A 26,438-nucleotide genomic window follows, 5' to 3' on the forward strand; every position below is an offset into this window, starting at 1 on the left:
TTTATTTATTACATTTATTTGACAAGTCGACAGGCTCGAGACCCAACAGTAGTTTCCGACAAATACACTAATTACATACAAATAAACAAACAAACAGATAAACAAACAAACGCCAACTAATATAATGAGTGTTGGTGTTTAAGATAACAAATTTGAATAAAAGAATATAATAGCTCGAAGAATAAAAATGTCTTTACACTTGTGGTATTAAAGTCTTAGGCAAATATATGTCAACAGAAATGTTGATACATTGTGTAACAGTCCGGGGGAGAAAAGAAAAGGAATATTGAACCTGCATAGTGGAAATTGGAATACAGAGGGCGTTGTAAGCCATCTGGGTAGAGCGTAAAATGGCAGTTTTAGCAAAAGACAACAAGTCACAGAAAATCTCCCTGAAAGGACTACATGTCAAAAGGTTATAAACTTTCCGCCGAAATAAGAAAACAGGGATGATTAAAGAGCGTACAAGGCTGCTTATAATATAAGTTATTCGCAAAGTATCAAAATTTATGTCCGACATCGTGCAGCAGAGGTATTGTCCGAGACGCGTCGTACAAATTTTACTGGAAAAGGCTGTTTTAGGACCCTCGGCTTCGCGCGATTGAGGGTAGACTGGAAACGCGTTCAGCGCGTCCGCAAAGCGCATGAACGAAATTTCAACCTGCGCAGCGCATTGTCCGAGACGCGTCGTAGAAATTGTAGTTCGGCGGCATAGTTTCACTCAAATTCAGGGGTTTTGGACTGACCATTATTCATTGTGTGACATACTAAATGTTTAGATGTATAATTATTTAAAAAAATACCGTGAAATCTTCTCTTGTTTTTCCCTGTGTTGACCTAAAGGTGCCATGAGGTCATAGGTCAAATAGCGTCCAATAACACCTATAAGCTATTGTACTTTATGTCGAAGTTATTGGGCTCGGCGTCTTCTGATACCAACACTTAAAGTAAGAAGAAACTCCATAGGTTACAAACGAAGTTGTATAATAAATACAATCACCATGTGCAGGACACTTTAAACTTAAATATTTTGAGAAACTCCTTTGAGTCTTCTCAATACGGTAAAATAAATACTGAAAGTGGGGAGACCATAGCACTGAGCAAAACTTAGTGATTTTATACTAAAAAACTCAAATAAAAACTCAAAAAATAAAAAAACTAAAACTAAAAAACCCCCAAAAAACTCAACTTTTATACTAAAGATATATCTATTCAACCGTACACATCAAAACAGTTCTTTAAGTAATAACGAGGGCTACAATTTACACTTCACAATTATTCATAATTGACTTCTTCCGAAAACAACGAATAATGGAAAGCATTTATTTATTTGTTTATTCATACTGACACCCAACGGGCGAAGCCCAATGACTGGATTGAGTCAACATGGCTTAAACACGTGTCGCGCCAATTCCCCTAATTTACTTTAAAAGTAAAATTTACTTTTCCTTCACTGTTACATCAATATTAAATTTCAATATAACAGCAGTCTTCCATCTCTAACTGAAACTACACATCTAGCAGTGTTAGTCAGCCTAAAATAGTACTGTCGCAATCGCTGAGGTGCATAGAAGTAAGCATATAGCACACCGTGCACTGGCAGCCTATAGCCGTGTAATAAAATAAATATTGCCGTGCCTTAATACATTGTTATGGGCCCTCGCGGAAGGGAACCAGGGCGAATTTACTGGTCCCTATACAATATTGGGTGTAGTGCCCATGAGGATAACCTTACGCAAACTATAATTTTCAAAAAGAGTTCACACAACCAGTACACAGGTTTAGTCTGGTCCCCTGCCCCATTTCTACGCTGACTGCGTAGCTCCCCTATTTTCTTGAGCAGCGCAGCCAGCGGTAGAAATGGGGCAGGGAACCAGACTATAAACTGGTTTTGTCAAAGACCTCCACCGCGTACGAAGTTCTGGACGTTGCCATACAAACTCGAGAGGTAGATTGTGGTAAACACCCATTTAATGCGTGTTGCCAAAATCACGGAAAAGCGTGTGTACCTATTTTAAACAGGACAGTCCGTGAAAACAGAAAAGGAAACTATTTAGAATACTTGGACCGTGAAAGGAATAGAATACCTATGGAATACTCTAAGTTTACAAAATAGTAGTTTGCGCCTGCTATTTTCTGAACTGCTTCAGGGGTTAGAAATGAAGATCACTTTCTCACCTTGGTATACGACCTATCTTTCTATTATTTAAATCTCTCAAGTTTTTTGCCCGGCTTTTTAATCTGCTTTGTTTCATCCCTGGGAAATTTACACACAAATGTTGACTGGCCTGGGAGGTAACAAACCAGCGTACTGTTCTTCGAAGGCCAGAGAGTCCACAGTCTTTTCTGTGATGCTGTAAGACACAGTTGCGTGTTGGCTTGATATTCCCATCGATTGATCGCCTCTCGGCTGCTGTTAAAATAAAGCGGGACCGGTTCTACCTAGGTTTCTGCAGTGTACTTATCATAAACTCCCCCTTCATTGTTCAAACATTCCCCATTGTAACAATGACTGTGTATCCATTTTGAATGCCAGTAAAGAAAAACATACTATCTTCCGATACAGAATGTAAAATTAGAAAAAATATTGTTCATTCTATTAAACACAATCATCGATTTGATGATATTCTGACAGACTGCAGTAGAGTTTGCTTGGATCTTTAACCTTTCAATAAGCTACACTGTCGTTTTTGTTTACGAAGTGACATAATACTTTCGAGAATATGGCTTGCATGGTCATGGGGAAAACGTCAACAAAGCCGGCAGGTATAATGCTCTTAGTTTAACCTAGTGTCTGCAAATGTACTCTGTGGTTGTTTGGCAGCTTGCTCTGCAAATACCTGTAGCAGTGCAGTCTAAGAGACAGGTATTATTTCGCCGCCACGTAAAAAAGGCACGATGTACTCATTATAACAATGAATTCTCTTAACGCTTGTTGTAAAGTAACCTCAACACTTTTCCCCGTCTGGGAACCTGAACACATTCCGCTGGAAGTCCTGGAAGTAGGTTTCACTTTCCATTGGCAGCTAATTCAGCGTCACGTTCCGTGCGAGTCACCTGTCTTTCATCCACAATGTTTGCAGAGAAAACGCTCCGCGGAAAGTGTTTTAGAGCAACACATTTAATCTTCAATGTTCCCTATATTCAGTCGTTTCTTCCAGCTACTCCTCGACGTCCAACCTCAGTGGAGGTAGGTGAGCAGGCATCCTATGAGATTTGTTGTGGACGCTGTTGCTGTTCAGATTAGCATTCATTGGATCGCTGAAGAATCCCTAGAAAATTCAAATGAAGTGCCGTGATTATTTCTGTTGATAATTTGAAAAAAACTTTTTTTGAAAAAAATTAGAACCAAATTTTCACATGATGAAATTTTAAAAAGAAACACTGACCTTTCTTTGGTGTTTCAAAGTGATCAAACGTTGTACTAGGTCACTGGCACTTGGTCTGCTGTCCGTTTCGCTGTTCCAGCAGTCTTTCATAACTTTATACCTGCAAGTTTGCAGAGGAATTAAGAATGGTTTACTCTACGACAGTTGAAAGATGATCGTCGATATGTACTGAACTGTCATTAACTTATCAGGATCCTCTAAAGCAATACCTGCGAAGTCTATAAGCGCCATTTGCGTCGATGCTACTGTGGATGATGATGATGTCGATGATGATGATGATGATGATGATGATGATGATGATGATGATGATTATGACCACTACCATGATCATCATCATCATCATCATCATCATCATCATCATCATCATTTTCATCATCATCGTGGTCGTCGCCTTAACCACCACCATCACCACCATCATTGTCATCATCGCACCCGCCGCGCCAACACCACCACCACCACCACCACCACCACCACCACCATCACCACCACCGTGCCCATCATTAATATCATCATCGTCGTCGCCAAGACCATGAATTATAGGCATGGCGTTCAGGGATAAGAGACAGACACAATTGCCGTGAATGTGCTTCTCTTAAGTTCCACAACACAACTACTGACATCACCATGGAAAGAGTATGAAAGCGATGGTTTGCTTCCCAAATGAAGAGAAACTTACAGATCTCGAGGGCAACCCGGACATCTTGAAAGTCTCTTTCCAATTTTTATCATAGATAAAATTTGATCGTTCTGCAGATCTTCATATGGGCGGCGTCCTGTGATTATTTAAAACGATGACACGTTTGAATAGGTAAGTTTTTAAAAGTACTCAACAAATAATTTGATTACAGTCTTCTAGCTTGAGAAGTGCACATGCATTGTATGGAATCAAACTGACGGATTTCTCCCATTTTCTTTCGCTATCTATCTATCTATCTATCTATCTATCTATCTATCTATCTATCTATCTATCTATCTATCTATCTATCTATCTATCTATCTATCTATCTATCTATCTATCTATCTCACACACACATACACACGAACGCATATTGGGGAAACACTTACCAAGTGAACTGACTTCCCATAACAAAACACCAAAGGACCATCTGTAAGCAAGGATCGATATAAGGAGCAATAAAATTAGATTAGGACTTAAGAGATCTACTGTAGAGACGACACTCAGAAGATTGTATGATAATCACGAAGTAATGGCGACCATGGCAACGATAAAGATGCAATTTTGCACTTTTCACTCGATTGTACATCACATTGCTTTCAAAAGAGCCAGACATGAACAAAGGCCTTTACGCATGGCGCAGAGCGTTTTGTCGATTAGATTGACCATAACTGTTGGAGAACTAATGGCACATGGTACACGGTAATTTGTAATTTTAGTGACATGCTGCAGAAGCGAACTTTGAAGAAAACCATTCATGTGATCTTCACGTGTCAAACAGTTGTAATTCATTAAGCTTATAATTGAAGTTGATTTATAGTTTTTGGAGGCGACATACAAACATACAAAAGCGTTGCCATTAGTATAAGTAATTCGACTTTGATAGAGTGTTCATCCAGCAAAGCCGAAGATATATGCATCACTGAAACCTTACATGTCGCTTTTCTCAGAGTATCCGAAATCTCCTTCTAGCGTCTCTGGAGCCATCCATCGGAGAGGAAGTTTGACGTCATCGTTCTCGTTGATCGGCTTCTTGTATATGTAAGAATAGACATCTCTTGCAAGACCGAAATCACACAATTTTCCGACATTGTCGCCGTAAATGACGACATTCCTGGCTGCTATATCTCTGTGGATAATCTGAAGTGAGAAAGGACCCTTAAAGATATTACTATTCATTTGATATATATGGTGGGGGAGAGAGAGAGAGAGAGAGAGAGAGAGAGAGAGAGAGAGAGAGAGAGAGAGAGAGAGAGAGGAGAGAGAGAGAGGGAGACGGCCGATGCAGATAGAGACACAGTATGGCTGTACGTTATTCTGCTATCAGACGCTATTACATGGTATATTAAATGCTTTACGAACTACACGACATGCTGCATAATGGAGAATGTCGATTTTTTCTTAGATGTATAAAAATTAAGAGTGATTCTTGTACCCTTAAATAAAGTCGTGCTACTTACGTGTTTCTGATGTAGATAAGCAAGCCCTCTGCATGCGTCTACAGTGATGTCAGTGAGGAATGAGCCCTCTAGCGGCAGGGAATCCAGAAAGGTGGACTTTTTGTATTTTTGTTTGGACTGCAGTTCAAGTAAATACTCGATGAGGTCGCCCTTTTCTGCATATTCCACAACTAGCTTCAGTGGTCCTTGCCGATATAAAGAACATAGAGTGTTTTAGTGACTTATCTCATTCATGATTTCTAAGTAATTTTTCTTGAGGATTTGACTCCATAGAACTAGTCCTTGAAAGATTCTAAACTTACGGCAAGGGGCATAAATTTTTTTCAGAGTCGTCTTCCGCAAGTTCTTACTCAAATAGAAATCATTACTAACTGCCAGGTTTTGGATATTTTTTCGAGGACGTTAGGGGATAGAACTGGTAATGATGGACCACACAATCATTATATGAATATGATACGCTGTCAGACAAATAGGAATTATTACTTCGAATACTGGTCTACTAATACAATCGAAGGAAAAAGTGCAGTGCTCACCGTCATTCACAACGACACCGTGAATATTAACAATGTTTTCATGAATTCCCAGTCGTATATGATGATATGCCTCAGACAGTAGCGCCTTTTCTTCCCTCATAGAAATATCAGCTGTTGAAATATAAATTGAGAAGTGTTCATAGCATGATACGACACTAATATATCGAGGCATCTGTCGATATTTTCGTTGTATTTTTCACCAGTAATAGTGACCGATTTGCCTATCTTGTATGTATGTATGTATGTATGTATGTATGTATGTATGTATGTATGTATGTATGTATGTATGTATGTATGGATGGATGGATGGATGGATGGATGGATGGATGGATGGATGGATGGATGGATGGATGGATGATGTATGTGTGTCCATCTTTCTGTCAGTCGGCCCACCTCTCTGTCTGTTTGCATGCATGTATGCATTTGTCAAAGTTTTTCCTGCAAAAAATACATATAGTTTGAGACCAAAAAGGAGTTTCATTATGGAGCAAGTAAAGAGTCAAATAGGTAATGCAATTTTATCTTCACAGTAATACGATGGAACGTCGGAGTAAAATGTCGAGCAATCTCATTTGAACATTAGCCTATTTTTAAGTTCCTGAAAGTTGTTGTTTGTGCAATACAATATAAAGTTTGAGTAAAAACGGTATTCAAATGTACGGTAATAGGATTATATACATGCTTCTGCAGGCACAGTACAAAGTATAGTGGCCAGAGAAAAAGAGAAAAAAAACACAAGCAAGCAAACAAATCATATTAAAACCCATTACAGATACCATTCCCTACAACCGCAGCCGCGTAAGTCTGTGAACTTGACTCAATGAAAGGTTGGCACGAGGACCAGCAGAAAGTTTAATTTACCTTTGCATGTTTTAACGGCCACGGTCATATCAACAGCGCCCTCTTTGCGGTATTTGGCTTTGAATACAGCACCAAACCCTCCTTCTCCAACAGGTTGTCCCATTTTTAGCTCCGATCCTTTGATGATCCACTTTGAGATATCGGCTACCATAACACTGCCTTCTCCGTCATTTGCACTGTCCACCTTAGCTATGTCCTGAAGAAAAAGGTGTTCTGGTATTAATATCGAACACTTTTTCAGACCTTTGCTGTGTTATGTGTACCGTACTTTATTATGCGTTTGTCCTACACTATAACTGTGGAGTACGACTTTAATTTATGATTTTGGTATAAGAGATGGGTATAATTAAGTAATAAAGCACAACAAACGACGGTATACCACGAGATTTTGATCAATTCACGAGTGCATACATGAAGTGAGCTGGTCAAAGTCAAGTGGTATACCGTCGCTGGATGTGAATTATTTCTATTATATCATAACTTTATATTGAAATTCTGACATGGAACGTCAAAAAAGGATGTTTTTCTTGGCAAGAACTCTCGCGTGTGCCAGCCATGGTATATCACGAACATACCACGGTTCTTTTCGCGTCGGACCAATCAGCTCGCTGTATTTGCACAATCAATATACTGATATGATACAATTGTATATATTTAAGGGTCTGCTTTCATCATTTGTTTTCGCTTGAGATGACATGTGCTTAACTTGCATGAGACAGATAGAGAGAGACAGAGATACACGCAGGTTGTCTTGTGTCCAATTTTTAACCCCCTCACACATGTTGACGGAAACAACCTTAAACTTTGTAATTCTGAAAGGTAGGTATATTCGTATAGCAATTGTACATTATGTTGTAATAGTTAAGGACACTAAATACCCTCGAAAGCGATGCATAACAAAATCCTCATGAAGGTATCACATAACGCAAATCAGAAGAATTTTGTTTACAAACCACGTTTTGTGGAGGGACCGTGTACAAACATACCTGCAGAACTTTGATGCGATCTGATGCCGACGTGTAGATTTTCTTTCTGTGCAGGCTTCGCCGCCTGAGGGCGTAAGCTATCACAAATATCACCAACGCTCCGAACAAAACACCAAGTACCACTGCGACGACGAGGTATTGAACGGGGAGTCCGGGCATTTTCTCTGTAATTGGGATTGTAGCATTATTGAGAAGTGTGTATACGCGGTTAACAAGGGTTCTCACCCTGATGTTGTTTAGTCTATTGAATTTGAATGAGATGCTGAGATAGATTTTACTATTGCCTTGATGATTTGGCCTGCCGTATATCAGGATATAATCTTAACCTTCACTAAAATAGACCGCAGGCGTTAGGACAGACAACATGAATAAGCAAAGACCGACAAAATTTATGTATCTGATGTAAGGATAAAACAAACCTTAAAACATACATTCTTTTTCAATCCCCTGGACGTTCGTTTGCATGTTCTGTATCTGTTACGGGCAATGTTTCTACAACTATCTTTTCAGTACAAACATCCAGAAGTTCAATCGACAACATCGATTTTAATACGAATGATATGAAATCACTGTAACAGACCCGTAATCTCCCGACCAGAACCCACGAGTCCTACTGCAGGTTCACTGGTGGATCCGGAGTTACGTATGTACGTACCTTCACAGTAAACTCCTTCCCATCCGTCAATACACGTACAATTTCCTGTCACATGATCACAGTCCCCATTTTGACAAAGACACTCTTCGCTGCAGTTCCGTCCATAATAGTTGCTGGGGCAAACTGAAAGTTTGACGACATTAAGAAGGCAACGAGTTTATATTAAAGTATTCAAGTGTCAAACAGGAAAATGCATTTTATTTCTTTGAGCACCAAAGTTAATTGTTGTTGCCTTTGTAGAATACACTGCCGATAACTTCTTCTTATCTAGACAATTATTTTTCAGATTTTCTCCAAAAGTTAGGTCAAAACTTTTCACTAATGAAAAATTATGTCCATTTGAGCCAGAATCGTCAAAAACATTACAGAAAAATTCTCAAAAACTGGTAAAATGTTACACTGAAATTGTGGTGAGAAAAATTGCAACACTCAAAAGCTTAAAAGAGATACACAGAAAACCGACAAGCTCGTACAGGCAAGGTAATCGTTCTGGAAATAATAAAAGAAGAAAAGAGAGAAATATACAAAGGAATACAAAATACCGGCAACAGAGACATAATCGCTATCTTATGACATCTATTTTCGTTACATTTCTCTTCAATTCATTTTACTGATGTAAAAAACACGCTAGTGTTCTAACGCAGCACAAACATTACGAATAAGTTAGTATATCATCGCATCACCGCTGTATTCACGTCTTTATAGGCTTCGCTTAGACTATGATAACCGACCTCTCACAAGTAACCAAAATAAGAAAGATGGGCACTTCATCCTTAACCAAAAGAAGAAGGATGGTGATTTTTTCTTTAAAGATTGCCAAAGTAACAGAATGAAGCTTCAACGAGAACGATTAACACATACCATGATCACAGTTGTTTCCAGTTAAACCAGCAAAACACAGGCAGCCGGCGAATCTCTCACAGGTAGAATTAACGGGACATGCGCAGTTGATATCACAAATAGTGCCGTACATTCCTGGTGGACAGTCTGTTGAGACAATGAATGAATTGTTGTTGTTCGTAAAATGTGGATGGCACGGGAATTCCTTTGACATCCATTTTAGCTCGGCAATGCCCTGAAAAACCCAGCGCATCAAAGAAGAGAAACAATATAGCCTACAGTAGGTCTGACCACAGATCTTCTAGTGTAGAGACTGTATTTGGAAAGTGACTGTGATCTACGGCAGGACATAAGGGAGTAAGTTTGATTATGTCATAAATTCGTTTTGTCATAAATTCACTCTTTCAGATATATTGTAACAGTGTTCAGTTGCAGTCCACATTATATCATGTTGAGCAGTTTCAAGTTAACACACCGACTTTGTTACCAATGTATAGAATCCCATTACGAGTTAGATGCCTGTTCGTACCAATCATTCGTGCGATAAAACATGGTTTTTTTTTACTTTTTGTCTGATCATTCCTGACGAGGCGGTGGAAACGCACGCTTTGAATAAAAAATATAGTTGATTTTATTCATCCTTGATAATGGTGTAGAAGACGTCACTGACCATTAACTTGAAGTTCGAAAATTGCTTCGTATTCATCTCCTTCTGTTGATTCAACTACGCATGTGTAGTTACCGGTAGTTCTTGTCTTGTCTCTGTAATTCACATCACTAACGAAATCAACGCTGTGAACTTCATTCCTGTAATTGACAACAATTATCCTTGAATAATTTCTGTCTTTGAAATTACAGCAGTTTAAAATGTCTTCAGAATGAATATCCTTTCTTGTCTGTCTGTCTGTCTGTCTGTCTGTCTGTCTGTGTCTGTCTGTATGTATGTATATATGTATGTATGTATGTATGTATGTATGTATGTATGTATGTATGTATGTATGTATGTATGTATGTATGTATGTATGTATGTATGTATGTATGTATGTATGTATGTATGTGTGTGTGTGTGTGTCTATGTATGTATGTATGTATGTATGTATGTATGTATGTATGTATGTATGTATGTATGTATGTATGTATGTATGTATGTATGTATGTATGTATGTATGTATGTATGTATGTATGTATGTATGTATGTGTATGCATGCGTGTATATATGTATGTATGTATGTATGTATGTATGTATGTATGTATGTATGTATGTATGTATGAATGTATCTATGTATGTATCTATGTATGTATCTATATGTATGTATCTATGTATGTATGTAACATGCATTTATCTATGTATGTATACACGCATGCTGTAACCTCCACAAATGTAATAATCTCCACAAATGTAATATCAACCACAATTGTAATAAAATCAACCACAAATGTAATAAAATAGTCAACCATTAATGTAACAACCCGCAACCACAAATGTAATAAACAAATTAACCATAAATGTAATAAAACTCAACCATAAATGTAATAAACTTGAACTTGCATATGTGATCATTTGTTTATCAATGCCCTGAGTAAATAATATTTTTAATAAGACTAGTGTAATGTTATTGCATACTTTTCTGAAACTTGGTTTCCTTTCCGAAACACAGAATTGAATACTTTGAGAACGCTATCAGAAAACGGCGAGGTACTGATCAAACCGTTAGATAATGGAAGTGGACCAGCAGTTCTAGACACTGATAATTACATAATAAGGAAGTGTCAAAATGACACGTCAACCAGTGATACCACACAAAGTTTATGACAGATGACTCAGAACAAATATCAGAGAAATATAAAACCTTATAACTGAAACTTACGACACAAAACATGTAGTAAAAAACAATACGAACACTACCTTGAACACAGTAGAACAAAATTAGACATCCTGGCATCCCTAGTGAAGGAATAAACTTCAAGTGGGACAACATAGGAATAAAGACAATCTATCGATTATTCCACACAATTTATCCACTGAAGACGAATTTGAGGAGATTGATTAAGAAAGTACGGCAATTTCGAAAAACGGCGTTAAAGGATCGTAGTGTTATATAGTCTTCCCCACTCTGGAGTAGAGACTGCACTGACACTCAGATTACATCTGTGTCTAGCCATGGCCAGTCAGTTCTGTACACAAAACAGGGAAACGTAAAATACACTTTCTAAACAAGCTAAACGCAAACAATTAAGAAATGAATAATGTGTGGAGTTGCTTTCCTTATTACATCGATCAATGTTTAAGGGCTAATTCCTCAATTGCAACGACAAAATAGATTTATTACATTTATGGTTGACAAGTATTACATTTATGGGTGATTTTTTTATTACATTTATGGTTAACATTTATTACATTTGTGGTTGGTGTTTTTATTACATTTATGGTTGATTTTTGTTACATTTATGGGCGATATTACATTTATGGGTGCATTTTATTACAATTGTGGTTGATATTACATTTGTGGAGATTATTACATTTGTGGAGGTTACACATGCCACGCGAACTCTCATCCATTATACAACATAAGCTTACATACATCATTCCATACGGGGACGGTCCGAATCCTTTTCTGCCTACACATTTTTTTCATTTTTTTCTGTACTACCGTCAGTATTACACAAGCTGAAACTATTGTAACAATATTATTGACTGGATTGATATATGATTGTTTCAAATCATCAAGTAATAAAGAAGTGGTGCATTGTCTATGGACGAATGAACGATTGTATAAAAGTCTTTGTCACCCACCCATGTAGGAACACGCTGTTGAAATACCAGGATGTACTGGTCGCATTGAAGTGAAAGACTCCGCAGGTCAGGTTTAACTGCTCGCTAACGTACACTTCCTCTAGGTCTTGTGACGGAATTATCACCGCTTCTGGATAAACTGGAATTAAACACAAATTGTAAGAGAATTATTGGCATGATGTGTGAAATGAGAATGTTGAACATATCAATCTAAGTGAAAGATGGGGCCGAATTCTTAAATCGCATGCTGAAGAAAATTTAATCTCACCTTGCTCGCAAGTTTGACCTCGCCACCCAGGGGCACAGTAACACGCCCCGTTGAAACTATGACAAGACGCACCGTTGTAACATGTGCAGTTTTCACTGCAGTCTGCACCATACAAGCCTGGAGGACAAGCTGTGAGAGAAACCACACATTTTCGAAATTAACATGTTTATTTGATGGAATATTTTAACCTTCCAGTATTGTTTGATAAAACTTGTAGTAGCATCTAATGTAGCCAGGAATTCACAATTCGCCCACTCTCTAATGGTCGTTATTTTTTGTGCTCTTCAGCAGGTGCCAGAGTTGGATTAACTCAAGTCGGCTTTGACTGGTAAATCAATAAAGTCCACTGATGTCTTTAAAAATGAATCAATTTAAGAATTTCCCTCAGGAATGTGGTTCTACAAACTGCTAATATCAGGTATTATATCATACCAGTATATTGAAGGCGCAAATGCAGCGATCTGATTGGCCGAGACGCGAAAAGAATAGTGGTATATTGGCGATATACCACGGCTGGCATACGCGCGAGCCTCAACTTGAGCAAAAATCCGTTTTTGACGTTCCACGCCAAAATTTCAAATAACTGTTATGATATAATAGCAATAAATCACACCCAGCGACGGTATACCACTCGTTTTTAATTTGACCATTTCACTTTATATATGCACTCGCTATCGCTCGTGCATAAATTTCGTGAACTGGTCAAAATCTTGTGGTTTACCGTCGCTGGGTGTGCTTTATTGCTTAAATAACCTCTAAGTGATAACATCTGCGAGCAGAACTGCCCAATTCATGTTTATTTTTTCTTTGCGTGCATCCCCAATAGATATGCGGCTATATGATAATCGGGGGGGGGGGGCCTTGAAAAGTTTTGATCATATAGGCGGTAGGGGACTTGAAAATGTTTGAGGGTATCGAGGGTGGGGGATCTCAAAAAACAAGATTTCAATCGCGATTTCTCCAGCCCCCCCCCCCGCCGTTATTTGTGAACGCAGCCTAAGAACGTCACAAATAATCATTTAGTGTTTTTAATGTTACCATGACTTAATTCTTAAGAAAGCGTTGATTATGATATGAATTTGTATAGAAACCATCTTGTTTTAAGTCTATACAGTTCAAAATAGAGTCACAATATATCAAAGCACATAGTATATATTTAAAGTCAGGTTAGGAGTAACTGTTCAGCGTATTACCACAACCAGTAACGTTCCAGTGTACCATCCTGTGACTGTCATCCTGCACAGTCGGGTTTGACATTATAAGGATAAATGCTAGCTTACTTCCACAAGAGAGGGCAACATAGAGAATGTCGAGATAAAATAACGCCTTTAGTAAATATTCAAGTGATATTAACGAAGCATTTTCAGATCATAAAAGCCCGATCGTCTGCAGAAGGAATCAACAAATGACATGGCGACAGAGCGATAAACGACAGAAGATGGACTTCTATCTAAGGCATATCACCACTATATCAGATATTCTGCTCGATCATGCCACGATGCATGTCATCGCCTACAGCCTTAAAGGTTTTAGCAAAAACTGTTCTTGTAGAATTCCACAATATATCAAGTAAAATTTGCATTATCGATTGAAAACATTAAACACTGATCAGAGAAAATGACAACGATATGAGCAGAATTGGATTAATCAACCAAAGCTTTAGCCGAACGCGAACGTCCTCTACTTAAATAGAGTCTAAGCGACCTTTTCAGGTCTTATCCGTCAATGTTTATATACTGATTATATGTGCTTTCAAAACTGAAAGATGGTGAAGTTAACAGCCCTATGCTTGAAAAACCAGTGTCTCACCTCGAATCTGTATATTATATGTAAGTCTTCCCGTCAGTGGATCTGGGCTACTCGGTATGTGATATAGACACTCAAGCCTTGTGAGTCCCTCTGGTGACCGAAACTCCACCTCGGCAAGGAGAGTTGTCAACAAGCCCCATTGCGGATCTATGATACTCAACTTCGGCCAGTTTTCAACCGGAACGTATACATTGACAGTTGTTGGAGCTCGATAATCCCGTTCCGTGACGTCTGAACAGGTCATCGTGGATTCCTGGAGCGTCTCTGGCGGCAGCTCGTTGTCAGGTGCCGGGACGTAGAGTGTCATGCTACCTGAAAGAACGAAAGCAAACGATAAAGAGCTTGATTCCTACTTGATTATTAGTAAGTGGTGATTAACATACTCTCCTAGATGCCGCACGGAAAGGTTGAACGGGCATGCCATTTTCAATCATTGGTGAGCGGGAGAAAGTCTTGTTCTTGAAAAAAAGCCAAGTGGCTAAATGAATGATTCGATTTTGATCAGGGGTGCAGATCGGGAGGGCAAAATCACGTGACAGAAGTGGGGGTCGTTGAAAGGCTTTGCATAATGCGGAGAGGGCCTTAGGGGTGGAAAACAAGTAGCAGAGAGATATTTGACATCAGCTGCGAAGAACTTTCACTTTTACCTCAAAATATTTATTGTTGCTCAAAATAAAGTCGAATAAACTAATGCGTCAGACATTTTATTGGGGGGGGGTAGGTTTGACCACAATCAATATGTACAGATTTTTTTATGTTGTTTTGGTAAAAAATCCCAACAGAATTAACGGTATCATAACATTGTTGACTTTGCTTGCTACCTTGTGAAATTTTAATGCAGTGGTCTTCAAATAAACTTGTAGTTTACACTTCTATCAAAATCCACGTTGGCTATCATTCAAACTGCACAAGACAGTTAATACATACGAAAAAAACAAAAAACCCTATATATATATTATATATCTATATATATATATATATATATAATAATAATAATAATATATATATATAGGCCTATCTATCTATCTATCTATCTATCTATCTATCTATCTATCTATCTATCTATCTATCTATCTCTCTCTCTCTCTCTCTCTCTCTCTCTCTATATATATATATATATATCATTTGGTATTTTTGATATTGATATTGAAAACAGAATGTGCGTTTATGCTCCAGGAGAAGATGACAGAAATGAATCCCTTCTTTTCTCAGTAGACGGGAAACTGATTATTAACCCCTATAACATAGGTCATAGGTCATACAATTAGAACGTGCCATCATATGGCCGTTTACTAGCCGAACTAAAACTATAGCTCTCTGAGACAGACAATCATGGAGTAACTGTTTGTGAGCGGCTATACAAATTCAAATTACATTTACAACTTACAACCATCCTGTGGCTGGTAGGAAAACCTCAATGGTGGCGATCCGATTGGTCTGGTATATTCGATCGAAACGAAGTCCTGAAACAGAAAATATATGAGAATACAAATCAAGATGATACAGATTGACTATTACGTCTTTCGATGTCAAGGTCTAGCTGGAATTCGTAATTGTAACTCTCATATATATGGTTGGAATTGGAAGATTTCCATTAAAAAGCTATAACAAAAGCCATGTTAAACAGGCCTCTTTAGTTTCATTCTGTGGGTTAGATTAGAAAGCTGATCGTTGTAATTTACAGCTTGAATTCCATGTAACATTTTAAATATCATTCGCAAAAATCTTCATTTTTCATTTCCTGCTAAACTTTGTTAATTTTAGCGTCATCGCACTGAGATTATGATGGCCTTTCGGCTGTTGTTATTTGTTTTGAACGATGTCACAAAATTTAAGTTTTGTAGAGTCACAGAAATACATGCAGGTCACGATGGGGACCTGTCCATTTTTCTGAAAATTAAAAGCCTACCTTCCAAAGTACTAGATTCAAGCAAAAATATTTCGAAGAACATGATCAAAAGAAATTTGACAGTCATGTCCTTCAAAGTTCAATTACTAGAAGAATATTCTGAAGGCGAGACCTCACATTAGGGGAGAGAATATTGCACACACACACACACACACACACACACACACACACACACACACACACACACACACACATATATATATATATATATATATATATATATATATATATACATACATATATATATCGAAGTATACAGATGTCTTCGTGGGAAATGCTCGATGCTGAGCAGAGCGCTATAATTAATTCGAGTACAAAGTTATATATATATATATATATATATATATATATATATATATATATATATATATATATATTATATATATATATATATTTGCACTGTTCACGATAAATGATTATCTGTGTCATCATTAATATATCCAAATTTAATTATTATTCCCACTGGCAGATTTTATTCTCCAGCAATGGTCCACGTTTTTCTTTCCTCTGATTCGCTGAATTTCGCTTTTAATAATCACGGGCGTTTCCAGGCAGCAAATTTCCATCGGTTGTCTGGATATAATGAGCTTTCTTACCGTCACATTATTGGTTGGTTCATGGAAACAGAAAGGGTCGAAGTTTTCGGGTCGACGGCCTCCATCCTGAAGGACGGCTAGAAAATGACACAAATAAGTCAAATGTAGTGAACTGCGAAATGATCATCTAAGAATGGAATAAAATACAACAGTGAACCTATTTTTGGAAACCCTTTGAATCATATCTTGCTCTGCTAATAACCGCAACTTGTTGTAAACAACTCATTATACCAATTACTGACAGCAAAACTACATAAGCTTATAACGTATAAACAGAAATAAAACATCCAGAATTATCGTACATGCTATGCCTGTATTGCCATTCTCCTATTGTTTACGGAGTACTGATACTGATACGTACCCGTATATTATCGTGTAGTATGAATCATAATTTCACTGGAGCCGGAATTACCACAGCTAGGTATAAGCATCGGTAAGTTAATATACATAAAACAGCGGAGCGAACAGAACTTATGACAGTCCGATACGTCATTCATAATCATGGTCAAAATTGCGTTGCTTGCTTTCAGTTTTAGGGCGATTCACTTCTGACTTAAATACAAACACAGTTTTTACCAAAACAAACAAACAAACGAATACATAGAAAATTTGAATGTATTTGTAATTTCGACCGACACCTTTCATCGTTCAAAGTTCCGTACGGTGTTTTCATGTCGTCTATAGGTTGCTGTAGAGTACGGACCTGGCCGACAGTGCATCATGCAGAACCACAGTTTTCCTGTTGACCAGTTTTAGGGAGCCTTCAGTAATTACAGGGGGGGTGGGCCGGGGGAATTTCGCGCACACCTGTACCATAAAATGTGACCCTCCCCCCTATCCTCCTGTCTAAAATGTGACCCTCCCCCTTGTCCCACATTCTAAAACTTGACCCTCCCCCCAACCACTGCGTTATTCTCCCCAGGAATAACTAAAACAGTATCAGCTAGTTTACATAACAATTGATTCAATTGTTATGTTACTAGGGGAGGGCTGGTGTTTTTGGAGGGCCAGTGGCAATTTATCATGCAAGGATTTTTAAAGAGATATTTAAATTTTATTTCATACATTTGAGGGAGGGTCACCCTATTTTGTGCAACTATAAAAAGGCAAGATGTGGCTGATTTAGTGCTTCATCCAAAAATATCAAATCATAATACATGGAGTCTATCAGGCAAATTATTGACAATTTACCCCCACTAAACACGTTATATCTGTATTTTATATATGTTTGATAATGTATTTAAATGTACTTTGCTTGAATAGGGAAGTAAAATGTGCATTTGTGTACAAGAAGCTGATTTCTGAATTTCATCTAAAAAGTTGGTTCACTATCCATGGTGTCTATGATGAAATTATGAATAGTTTTTTCAATACAAAAATAGGTATATCTTTGCATTTGTGTACTCTTGATTATTGATATTAATGTTCTTGATTAGACTAGAGTGGTTACAAGTCTATGGTTGTGTAAGAAATTTGATTTTGGAATTTCACTGAAATGTCGATTCACTATGCATGGGGTCTATGATGAAACTATCAATAATTTTTTTTCAGTACAAAATTAGATAAATCTGTGCATTTATGTATGCTTGATTATTCACATTATTGTTCTTGATTAGACTAGAGTGGTTACAAGTCCATGGTTGTGCAAGAAATTTGATTTTGGAATTTCACCAAAATGTCAATTCACTATGCATGGGGTCTATGATGAAACTATGAATAATTTTTTTTCAGTACAAAATTAGATAAATCTGTGCATTTATGTATGCTTGATTATTCACATTATTGTTCTTCATTAGACTAGAGTGATTACAAGTCCATGGTTGTGCAAGAAATTTGATTTTGGAATTTCACCAAAATGTCGATTCACTATCAGTGCACATGAGAGAAAATGCCGAGAGAGTTTGACCGGTTGACCTCGCTGTTAATTTTATGCAGGAAATTACAATAACAATGCTTGGTCGAATGACGCAGTGCCTTGAGGGTGGGATCACCAGTGGTATATGGGGAGGAGTACCTTCCCGATGGTGATAAGTGGTGCAGATTACCGTCGCCTAGGTGACTGGCGTATACGCGTGCCAAAAGACACCTATGGTTGATTTCCTGTTGACCAGTCGGATGGCAGAGTTGCAAATACCTGGACTGAACCATTTGGTTTTTGTGGGTGTCGGTGGTACTTTGACAATATAAGTAAAAATGCACATATATTGAGTTTATTGTCTTGTTTATGAGCGGCCAGTATTTCCAACAGCATAAATTATGTGCATTTGCCCTTGAAGGAATAAATAATTTTCGAATAAAACATCGCGAATGTAACTACATTCCTTAAGCTCGACGTACACTTAAGTGCCCCAAAGAACCATGAAATCGCCCGACTTTCGATTGAAGAGATGAGTTTTGCCAAACCGCGTATACAGAAAAAGTGGCAGATGACTTTATTTTTAGAATTATAGACAGTATAGCGAGATGTAAAAAATGTGAAACAGGCTCCCCACCTAACTATCCTAAATGATTTTGTGTCGAGTTTGTGTTTGATTCGTTTCGAAAATGTGTTCCTACATTCTTATCCGATTGTTTGTGTTAATGAAATGTTTGTTTCGCTTTGGATATTTGTAGAGAAGTTTGGATTAGTGTGTACGGTAATGTTTTGTTTGTGTGGGGAAAGCTTATGGCGAGACGCAGCCGGACCTATGTTGTTACAAAAGTTGATAGAGTCGCCCTTTGACGCTTGCGTTTCGAAACCCGAGTGTGGTTTCTCATCAGTCGCAGTGTAGATTCTTTCCTTAGTTTGTGTTTGTGAAAATTTATTTAATGCATTTTAGTGGTCTTGCTTTCCGATTAGCGAGGCAAGTATATTAATTTTGGTCACGTTGTGAGTCCGTTTGGTGGTTCGGTTTGTTTGTTCTATATTTCTTTTACTTCGGTAAATTTTGTTTTGACTGGTGTGTCTTTTAGATTTTTGCGGAGGTTTGTGAATTTTTAGGCAATAAGTACCACTGCGGGGTACGGTTTTATGTTTATTGAATCAAGATACTTACAAGTATCCTGGTTGATGTGCTTGTTCTCGTACATTTTAATTAATAGTTCATTTACTTTGTTTACTGTTTGTTCTGGCTTGTTGTGTATAATACTGAGTGTTACGTAATTGCCTTTCGCATTCGAGACGTAATCGTTTGTGTTGACAATAACGAAAAACCGACCCTTGTCGAAGGGTTATTTTCCCAAAATTTGTCCAATGTTTGCAAGCTGGTTTATCGCGATTCTTTGGCACGCGACATGTTTTGTTTCCTTGTTTGAAAGGGTATCTCTAGAAGTGCGAGTTTAGAAGCTTCAGATAGCTTTCAAGTTTTTGTTTTTTTGTTGTTCGTGGAGTCCAATTTGACTTTTCTTTGAATTGGTGTTGTTGCGATTGTTTGTGTCTCACGATGTAGCGTAGTCACATTATACGACTTTATTTGTTGAAATCCTGAGGTGGTTTTATTCTGTTTGGTTTTGTTGGTGTCCGAATGAATTTAAGGCTTTTGCCTAGTACTATTTTTTGGAGTTTCATAGTTTGAGCGATGATAGGTTGTTGTTGAATTTCATGTTGTTGTCGGCTTTTCTTTGGAAATAGCTGATTTATGTTTTCTGTTACTTTACTGTGATTGTTTATTTTGTATTTAATGTTGTGTTTCAGTTGTTTGTTATGTGTACGATTTTTGTTATTTCTTTTAAGTGTTTGTGTGTTCTATGTCATCTTATCGTATTTTTTGGTAGTTCCCTTTTTGGAGTATTTGTGGCCCTGAAAAGGGCCGCTTGGTATGGGTTTTTGTTAGCGCTTGGCGCGTTTGTTTTGGCGATAAGCCTAGCTTTTTATGCTTCTTTTCGCCGATTCGATGTGCTTGGTGAGTAGGTGTTTGCCGCCTTCTTGTCACTGTGTGTGCTTACATGGACAGTCTGCATAGCCCTTGAATGTGGTCTCGATTTTGATCAAACTTACAATTTAGGAGTATATATCAAAACTGATAAATGATTTATGTGATTACTGTAGCTATAGATAGGCTACATTCAGGACGGGCAGCGACGGGCAGTAATTAGTAGGCAAAACAGGTGGTTTTCACCGTGGGCAGAACTCGGTGCAATGATACTGAACATTAATAGTAAGCCTGTCACCTTGAAGGTAATGCTGTAGGTGAAACAAGGACACACGATGGTACAAACAACACCACAAGTGAAACGTACACACAGAAATACACGCGTTCCTACGTTGTGCCCACCGGGCAACGCGATTAAAATATGACTGATACTGCTGGATAGTGTTAATTGGGTCGGTAAACAGTCAATTAATAGTTTAATTGACTACCTGGGTGATTGGCAGGTCGTGTCCAACGACGCATATGCAAAGCAGGCCAAAAGACAAAAGCCCCCAAAGTTATTGACAGCTGGCCAGGGGTCACCATGAATACGTAATGAAGCTTCACTACGCAGAAACTGCGTAGTCAAGCCCTTCGCCGGTCAAACTCTCTCGGCATTTTCCGGCATGATGGGGGTCTATGATGAAACTATGAATAATTTTTTTTCAGTAGAAAATTAGATAAATCTGTGCATTTATGTATGCTTGATTATTTAAATTATTGTTCTTGATTAGACTAGAGTGGTTACAAGTCTATGGTTGTGTAAGAAACTTGATTTTGGAATTTCACCAAAATGTCAATTCACTATGCATGGCGGTCTATAAGTGTGTACGTATTTTGTTGGTGGTTTCCTATTCAGGAAATATCACACGGACAATCAAAGTTTTGGCCATAAAATCAGCTTCTGTCAAAAGTGACCCTCCCCCAAGATAGGTTTATAAAAAGTGACCCTCCCCCTTGAACTGTTTTCTAAAAAGTGACCCTCCCCCCATTCCCCCGGCCCACCCCCCTTGTAATTACTGAAGGCTCCCTTAGTATCAAGGCAGTGAATTACTTAGTACAGTATCGAGTACAGCTATAAATGCGCCACAAAAATCCTACTCCACCACTGAAAATACACGACACTGTCAACATAGAAAGTGCACATATCATGTTTCCGATTCGTTCGGTTATTAAGAGAGGTCATGATCATGTTCTGTGCAAGTTTCGGATACAAAGTCTAAGATACTCCCACGAAATTCGACTCGGAACTTCCGTGTAGGTCTTTTAAACAAATTTAGTTCTATTTACACTTAGGCATGCCAGTGACGAAAATATACGAGTAGACGATTTTATTCATACTGCAACGTGAAATTTAAACGAGTTACGACGTTGTCACTGCAAGTTTGTCCCTAATCCGCTCACAAACTCCTTTCTGAAACTTTAAATTCGCACAAATGGGACGTCTAAGTGTATAACTCTTGGAGATTAGCTGACTGGTAAGGCTATTATATCCACATAGCATTTAAAGATGCCGTATGGCTGCTCGCTCTGTGCACTGAGTGGTCATTCGGTCTAGCATCGTCTAGAATGCTAGCGCCAGTTCGATTTTGTCAGATTTTTGGCGGGCCTCATAACTTTAGTGAACTGACGACGAGATCACTTTTCAAAACAATAGTAGAATTCTCATTTTACACACTCCAGCCGATGTTTCACACCTGCCGTCGTACTGAACTTAAACGTAAACGTCCTTCAAATTGTGTAAACAATTCTTGACATCGTAATATTTGAATTGGTCACTTTCGAAGTGCGCCCAACAGCCCCTCCCATGAAGTGGGATGACCCAACATCGGAATAATATTGCGATGATACGGTTACAATCACTCCTTAGCAACCCACTTTCTATGAGTACAGCGAGGAGCATGCAAGGTCGATTTCTGTCAATGTCGTCGCTAATTACGGAGCGTCCCCAGGAAAACCGTCACAACCGAAGTTTGTTGCGGTAAAGTAGGTCGAGGTTATGCCTTGGGTTGTGGGTTGGACGGCGTCCATGGGTTGGACGGCATCCAATCCAAAACCCCAGGCAAAACCTCGCGCTACTGTACGTACTGCAGCAACACCGAATACATATATTAGAGGTACAAGCAACATGAGAACGGCGACGTGAAAGTAACGTGCAAATTACAGCGTGGATATCTGATAATCACGCCAAAGGGATATTAGGTGTACATGGCAATTTTGTACGAGCGCCAAGAAAATGGAATGCAGGTAGTTACGACAACACAAAGGAGCTACTGTTATCAAATATCCTTCCCATACTGTCGTTTTCTTTTTTGGCCCTTGTTTATCAAACAAGGGACATTGACCGATGGCAAGTATATAACTTTATCGTCACTAGCTTTTGGTGACCATCAAGAATATTCAACAGCTGGCTGGCAAAAAGTAACTGTATGGCCTCCCTAAATTGCTCTCTATTTGTATTTCACACGAATGCAGTCTCTTTGGTTATCAGTACGTTCGTTCACCCGACCTGTTTCTGGTTAAGATTTCTTTGACTCTGCTTCACAGTCTCATTTCTAAGACAATTGGCAGCTGTGTACCACTTCAATTGTAAGTGCCTTTGCGAGAATTACTGGTGCGTAACAGACTTTGAGAGTTGTAAAAAACAAAAGATTAGTGTATACTGTAAAAAAACAAGGTCAACCATTGACCCTGAACTTATTTTTCCCGTCAAAACAACTTAAATGTCTTATCACGTAACAATTTGACAGGCTTCAGAGTTCTCTGTGAGTATGCGCAAACAGTTGATATGCATATCACTGAACGAATATTTACTGTCTGTTATTGATCATTCAAAATTATAACACACCTCATCCGCAGTCTGTGTTCTAATTCGCCAATTGATAGTCACGTTGCCATGCGTTCATTTTGTGTTATGAACTGGAATGACCATCTTTTCGCTCATTTTAATGGCTGCCAAGAAATTCACCACGATTATGGATGGATAACTTATGTTTTCCCTGATTTCCTCTGCTCACGTCCACGAAAAGGTTGCCAGCTTGGCATATTCTGTTCACGTCGATTTAAAAAGTACAGAAAAACCTGGAACACCCTCCACAAAAATTTCTGATAATCGTAGCTTGCAGATTGAGTCAGTTCGAACGTTGCCACGCCCGCATAACCATTATATACGTGTCCCCATTAGATAATGATGAGGTCACAGCTTGTTAGGGATTATGCCAGCCTTTGTTGTCGTGAGGAAATACAAAAAGCCACCTTTTCCTCATCGAGTAACACAGGGATTGGTGACAAAATTGTATTTCAAATATCGGGAAACGAATTGAGTGTTTTTTTTTTGAAATCCGAACTTTTGCACGATAACTCTACTGATTTTTTTGTCCATTAAAATAGACTGGTAGTATAAAGTGTTGGTGAGTAAGTAGAAAGGGTTTGTAAAAATTGAAGACTGATCTCTGATTGCAAACACAACGTTTATTCTTCGTGGACGTACACTGTCCGTGACCACAATCGGTCCGGACCGTGTGTTCAACCTCGCTTTGGTATCAAACAGCTTTACGCGCCTGTAGTCATGAGTATGCGCGCACTGTTTTAAAAATACGTCAATACCTCCGAGGCAAACTCACCAGACTGAGACGACAACATAACAATAATAGCTCCACACGCACTTTGCGACGTTTCACTCAGAACGCAAGAATTAATTACCCAAGGGTGACCCTTTTGCTTTTTTGTTTCTCATCTCTAGTGGAATACTTTGGCAGGACGGACGGTCGAAATTAAAAAAAAACAAGTACCCGAAAAAAATCTGTATTTGTTTTAGTTCAATGTTCTGTCCATTCAGTCTCTTACAATTTTTAAGTAAAGAAAGACGTGTACTTGTTTCAGTTCAATGTTCTGTCCATTCAGTCACTGCAATTTCTTGTCTTTCAGTTCAGTGTTCTGTGCTCTCTGTCCTTTCAGTCTGAGTCGCTGCAATCTCACAATATGATGATGGTGGTGGTGTCGCTAGGATGATCGCCTCAGAGGCGGCGCAAATAAAAAAGTTTTCTTTTATTTTCATGTCGGAGCTGAAATTTACGGTCGGTCGGGAGATTAGGAACACAAAAATAAACCGTGTCGCACTAATGTGGTAAAATGCGGAAATGTTTAAGCCACGATCATTATACCTAAGATATCATATTTCCCCCAACACTTTTTTTACAATGTTCCTCAAACACCAATTGTTTACATCGTAATGGACAATTGTTTCAACTCAGACATTAGCCTCCGAGATGTTCGAAGCGCCATCATTTAACTGGATCGTGTTTGGGTATAGTTGTACACTTAGACTACTAGAGTAACTGTCCTGATACTGGCCTTGTCGAAGCATTCAAAGGGCTTGGCCAACTCGCGTATCATGCATTTTATTATTTGCAAATCAAAATATACAACTTATCGAAGGAACAAACGAACGCTGCGGCAAGAATTTCTTGCTGAACTCTGTGGCTGTTATTTTCAGCCCTGGAAAAGATTGAAAAGCAATGTCGGTAGATCCAGGCTATCAGTACTAGTCTGAAAATTGGCTTGGCTACTTTTTAACAAATGACCAAAGTGTTGCGTGAACATCGTGCCAATGATAGAAACAAAATCAGAAAAAAATGACATCAAAAAGAAAAAATAAACAATCTACAGTTTATCAATAGCTTACTAGTTAAATGAAGGTTAACGGAAATTTAGAGTGAAAATTATGAGCGTGCAAAACTATCTCTTGGACAAAGTGACCTCTCAATAGTATTGTAATGGCCTAACATACATTTATGGTCTGGCACCCGGATGTCTTTTTAAACAACCGGATGTACATGCAGGTCCATATATATTGATCATACGGCACACCTATTGGCGACGAAAAAAAAGACAGCAGCCTAGTCAGTGAACTAGGAGGTAGCCAAAATAAAAAACAAAACAAAACAAAAGACAACAACACATCAAAAATATAAGCCAGCACCTACCTGCAGACATGCTACGATGGGTTGTAGAAAGCAAAAACACGATCAGACCGACAAGGCGGACGACGTCCATGCTTCCCGCTGTATTTTGGTTTAGTTTATCACCCGCTGGCGAACTGAAAATAATGGAATTATTAAGAGAGAGGCCTTAAAAGTACAGATAGACGGATGGGACGGTAGACAGCAATCGCGTGCGCGAACATCGCGATATCTTTCGGATTAAACGGTTGGCGGTGTTGTACCTAGAAATTCGGGCCCTTCGCGGTCGTTCGGAACCGGGACGTAATCCAACCGTGGGTGGCTCGTCTTACTTGCGATAGTTTGTTGCACCGTAGACGAGCATAGCCGACAATGGACTGGGTACTGTTTACAGTGCACTTAAACATAGGACGTCATTTGTTACCTTTCACCTCGGCGTTAGCTTTTCCTTTAAGTTGGACGACTGCCAAGGCAATAAAACTGACTTTGATAATATCGAAATGGCAGTATAAGCCGAGCAGATCGAGAGTTACTCACCCCAGTACATTTTCTGTGACTTCTACTTCTGTATTTAGAGTATGGAAATCATCATGGATATGACTGGAGTTGAAGGGAGAGTTGGAGGGAACGACAGACCCAGACACTCAGACTGACTCACTCACTGATTGATTCCAAGATTCCATTCTGTCTCATAATGTTGTCTGGCCGTCATCTCTCCTTTTATTCAAACGCTGTGTCAGTGCCGGTATGAAAAGCCGTCTGTCCGGTGGTGGTGGTGGTGGTGTGTGTGTGGGGTGTTACAGTCATGTGG

At 38.6% G+C, this 26,438-nt stretch overlaps 1 protein-coding gene across 4 annotated transcripts; it reads right to left on the minus strand.

Moving 5' to 3' along the window:
• On the minus strand, window positions 1-26,404 carry LOC139131255 (fibroblast growth factor receptor 2-like). Of its 4 annotated transcripts, none has more exons than XR_011552088.1 (19): window positions 25,652-26,022; window positions 16,777-16,853; window positions 15,659-15,734; window positions 14,272-14,583; window positions 12,463-12,591; window positions 12,195-12,333; window positions 10,071-10,207; window positions 9,422-9,547; window positions 8,561-8,683; window positions 7,906-8,069; window positions 6,920-7,115; window positions 6,059-6,169; window positions 5,526-5,710; window positions 5,000-5,205; window positions 4,455-4,495; window positions 4,066-4,162; window positions 3,390-3,489; window positions 1,198-3,272; window positions 1-1,129 (listed from the first exon to the last, which is right to left on the minus strand). XR_011552088.1 is itself a non-coding variant. In XM_070697242.1 (19 exons), the coding sequence occupies exons 2-19, from the start codon at window positions 25,719-25,721 to the stop codon at window positions 3,162-3,164; spliced, it is 2,400 nt and encodes a 799-aa protein (XP_070553343.1). In that variant the 5' UTR covers window positions 25,722-25,764; window positions 26,165-26,404; the 3' UTR covers window positions 1-3,161. The 4 variants fall into 4 exon arrangements, 3 of the variants coding, with proteins under 3 accessions (XP_070553343.1, XP_070553344.1, XP_070553342.1); XM_070697242.1 differs by adding an exon at window positions 26,165-26,404 and having other exon boundaries at window positions 1-3,272; window positions 25,652-25,764; XM_070697243.1 differs by having other exon boundaries at window positions 1-3,272; window positions 25,652-25,764; window positions 25,891-26,006.
• Between the last annotated feature and the right edge of the window lie 34 nt (window positions 26,405-26,438).

This window comes from Ptychodera flava, chromosome 4, assembly GCF_041260155.1.
Source record: "Ptychodera flava strain L36383 chromosome 4, AS_Pfla_20210202, whole genome shotgun sequence".
In the NCBI taxonomy this organism is placed as follows: Eukaryota; Metazoa; Hemichordata; class Enteropneusta; family Ptychoderidae; genus Ptychodera; species Ptychodera flava.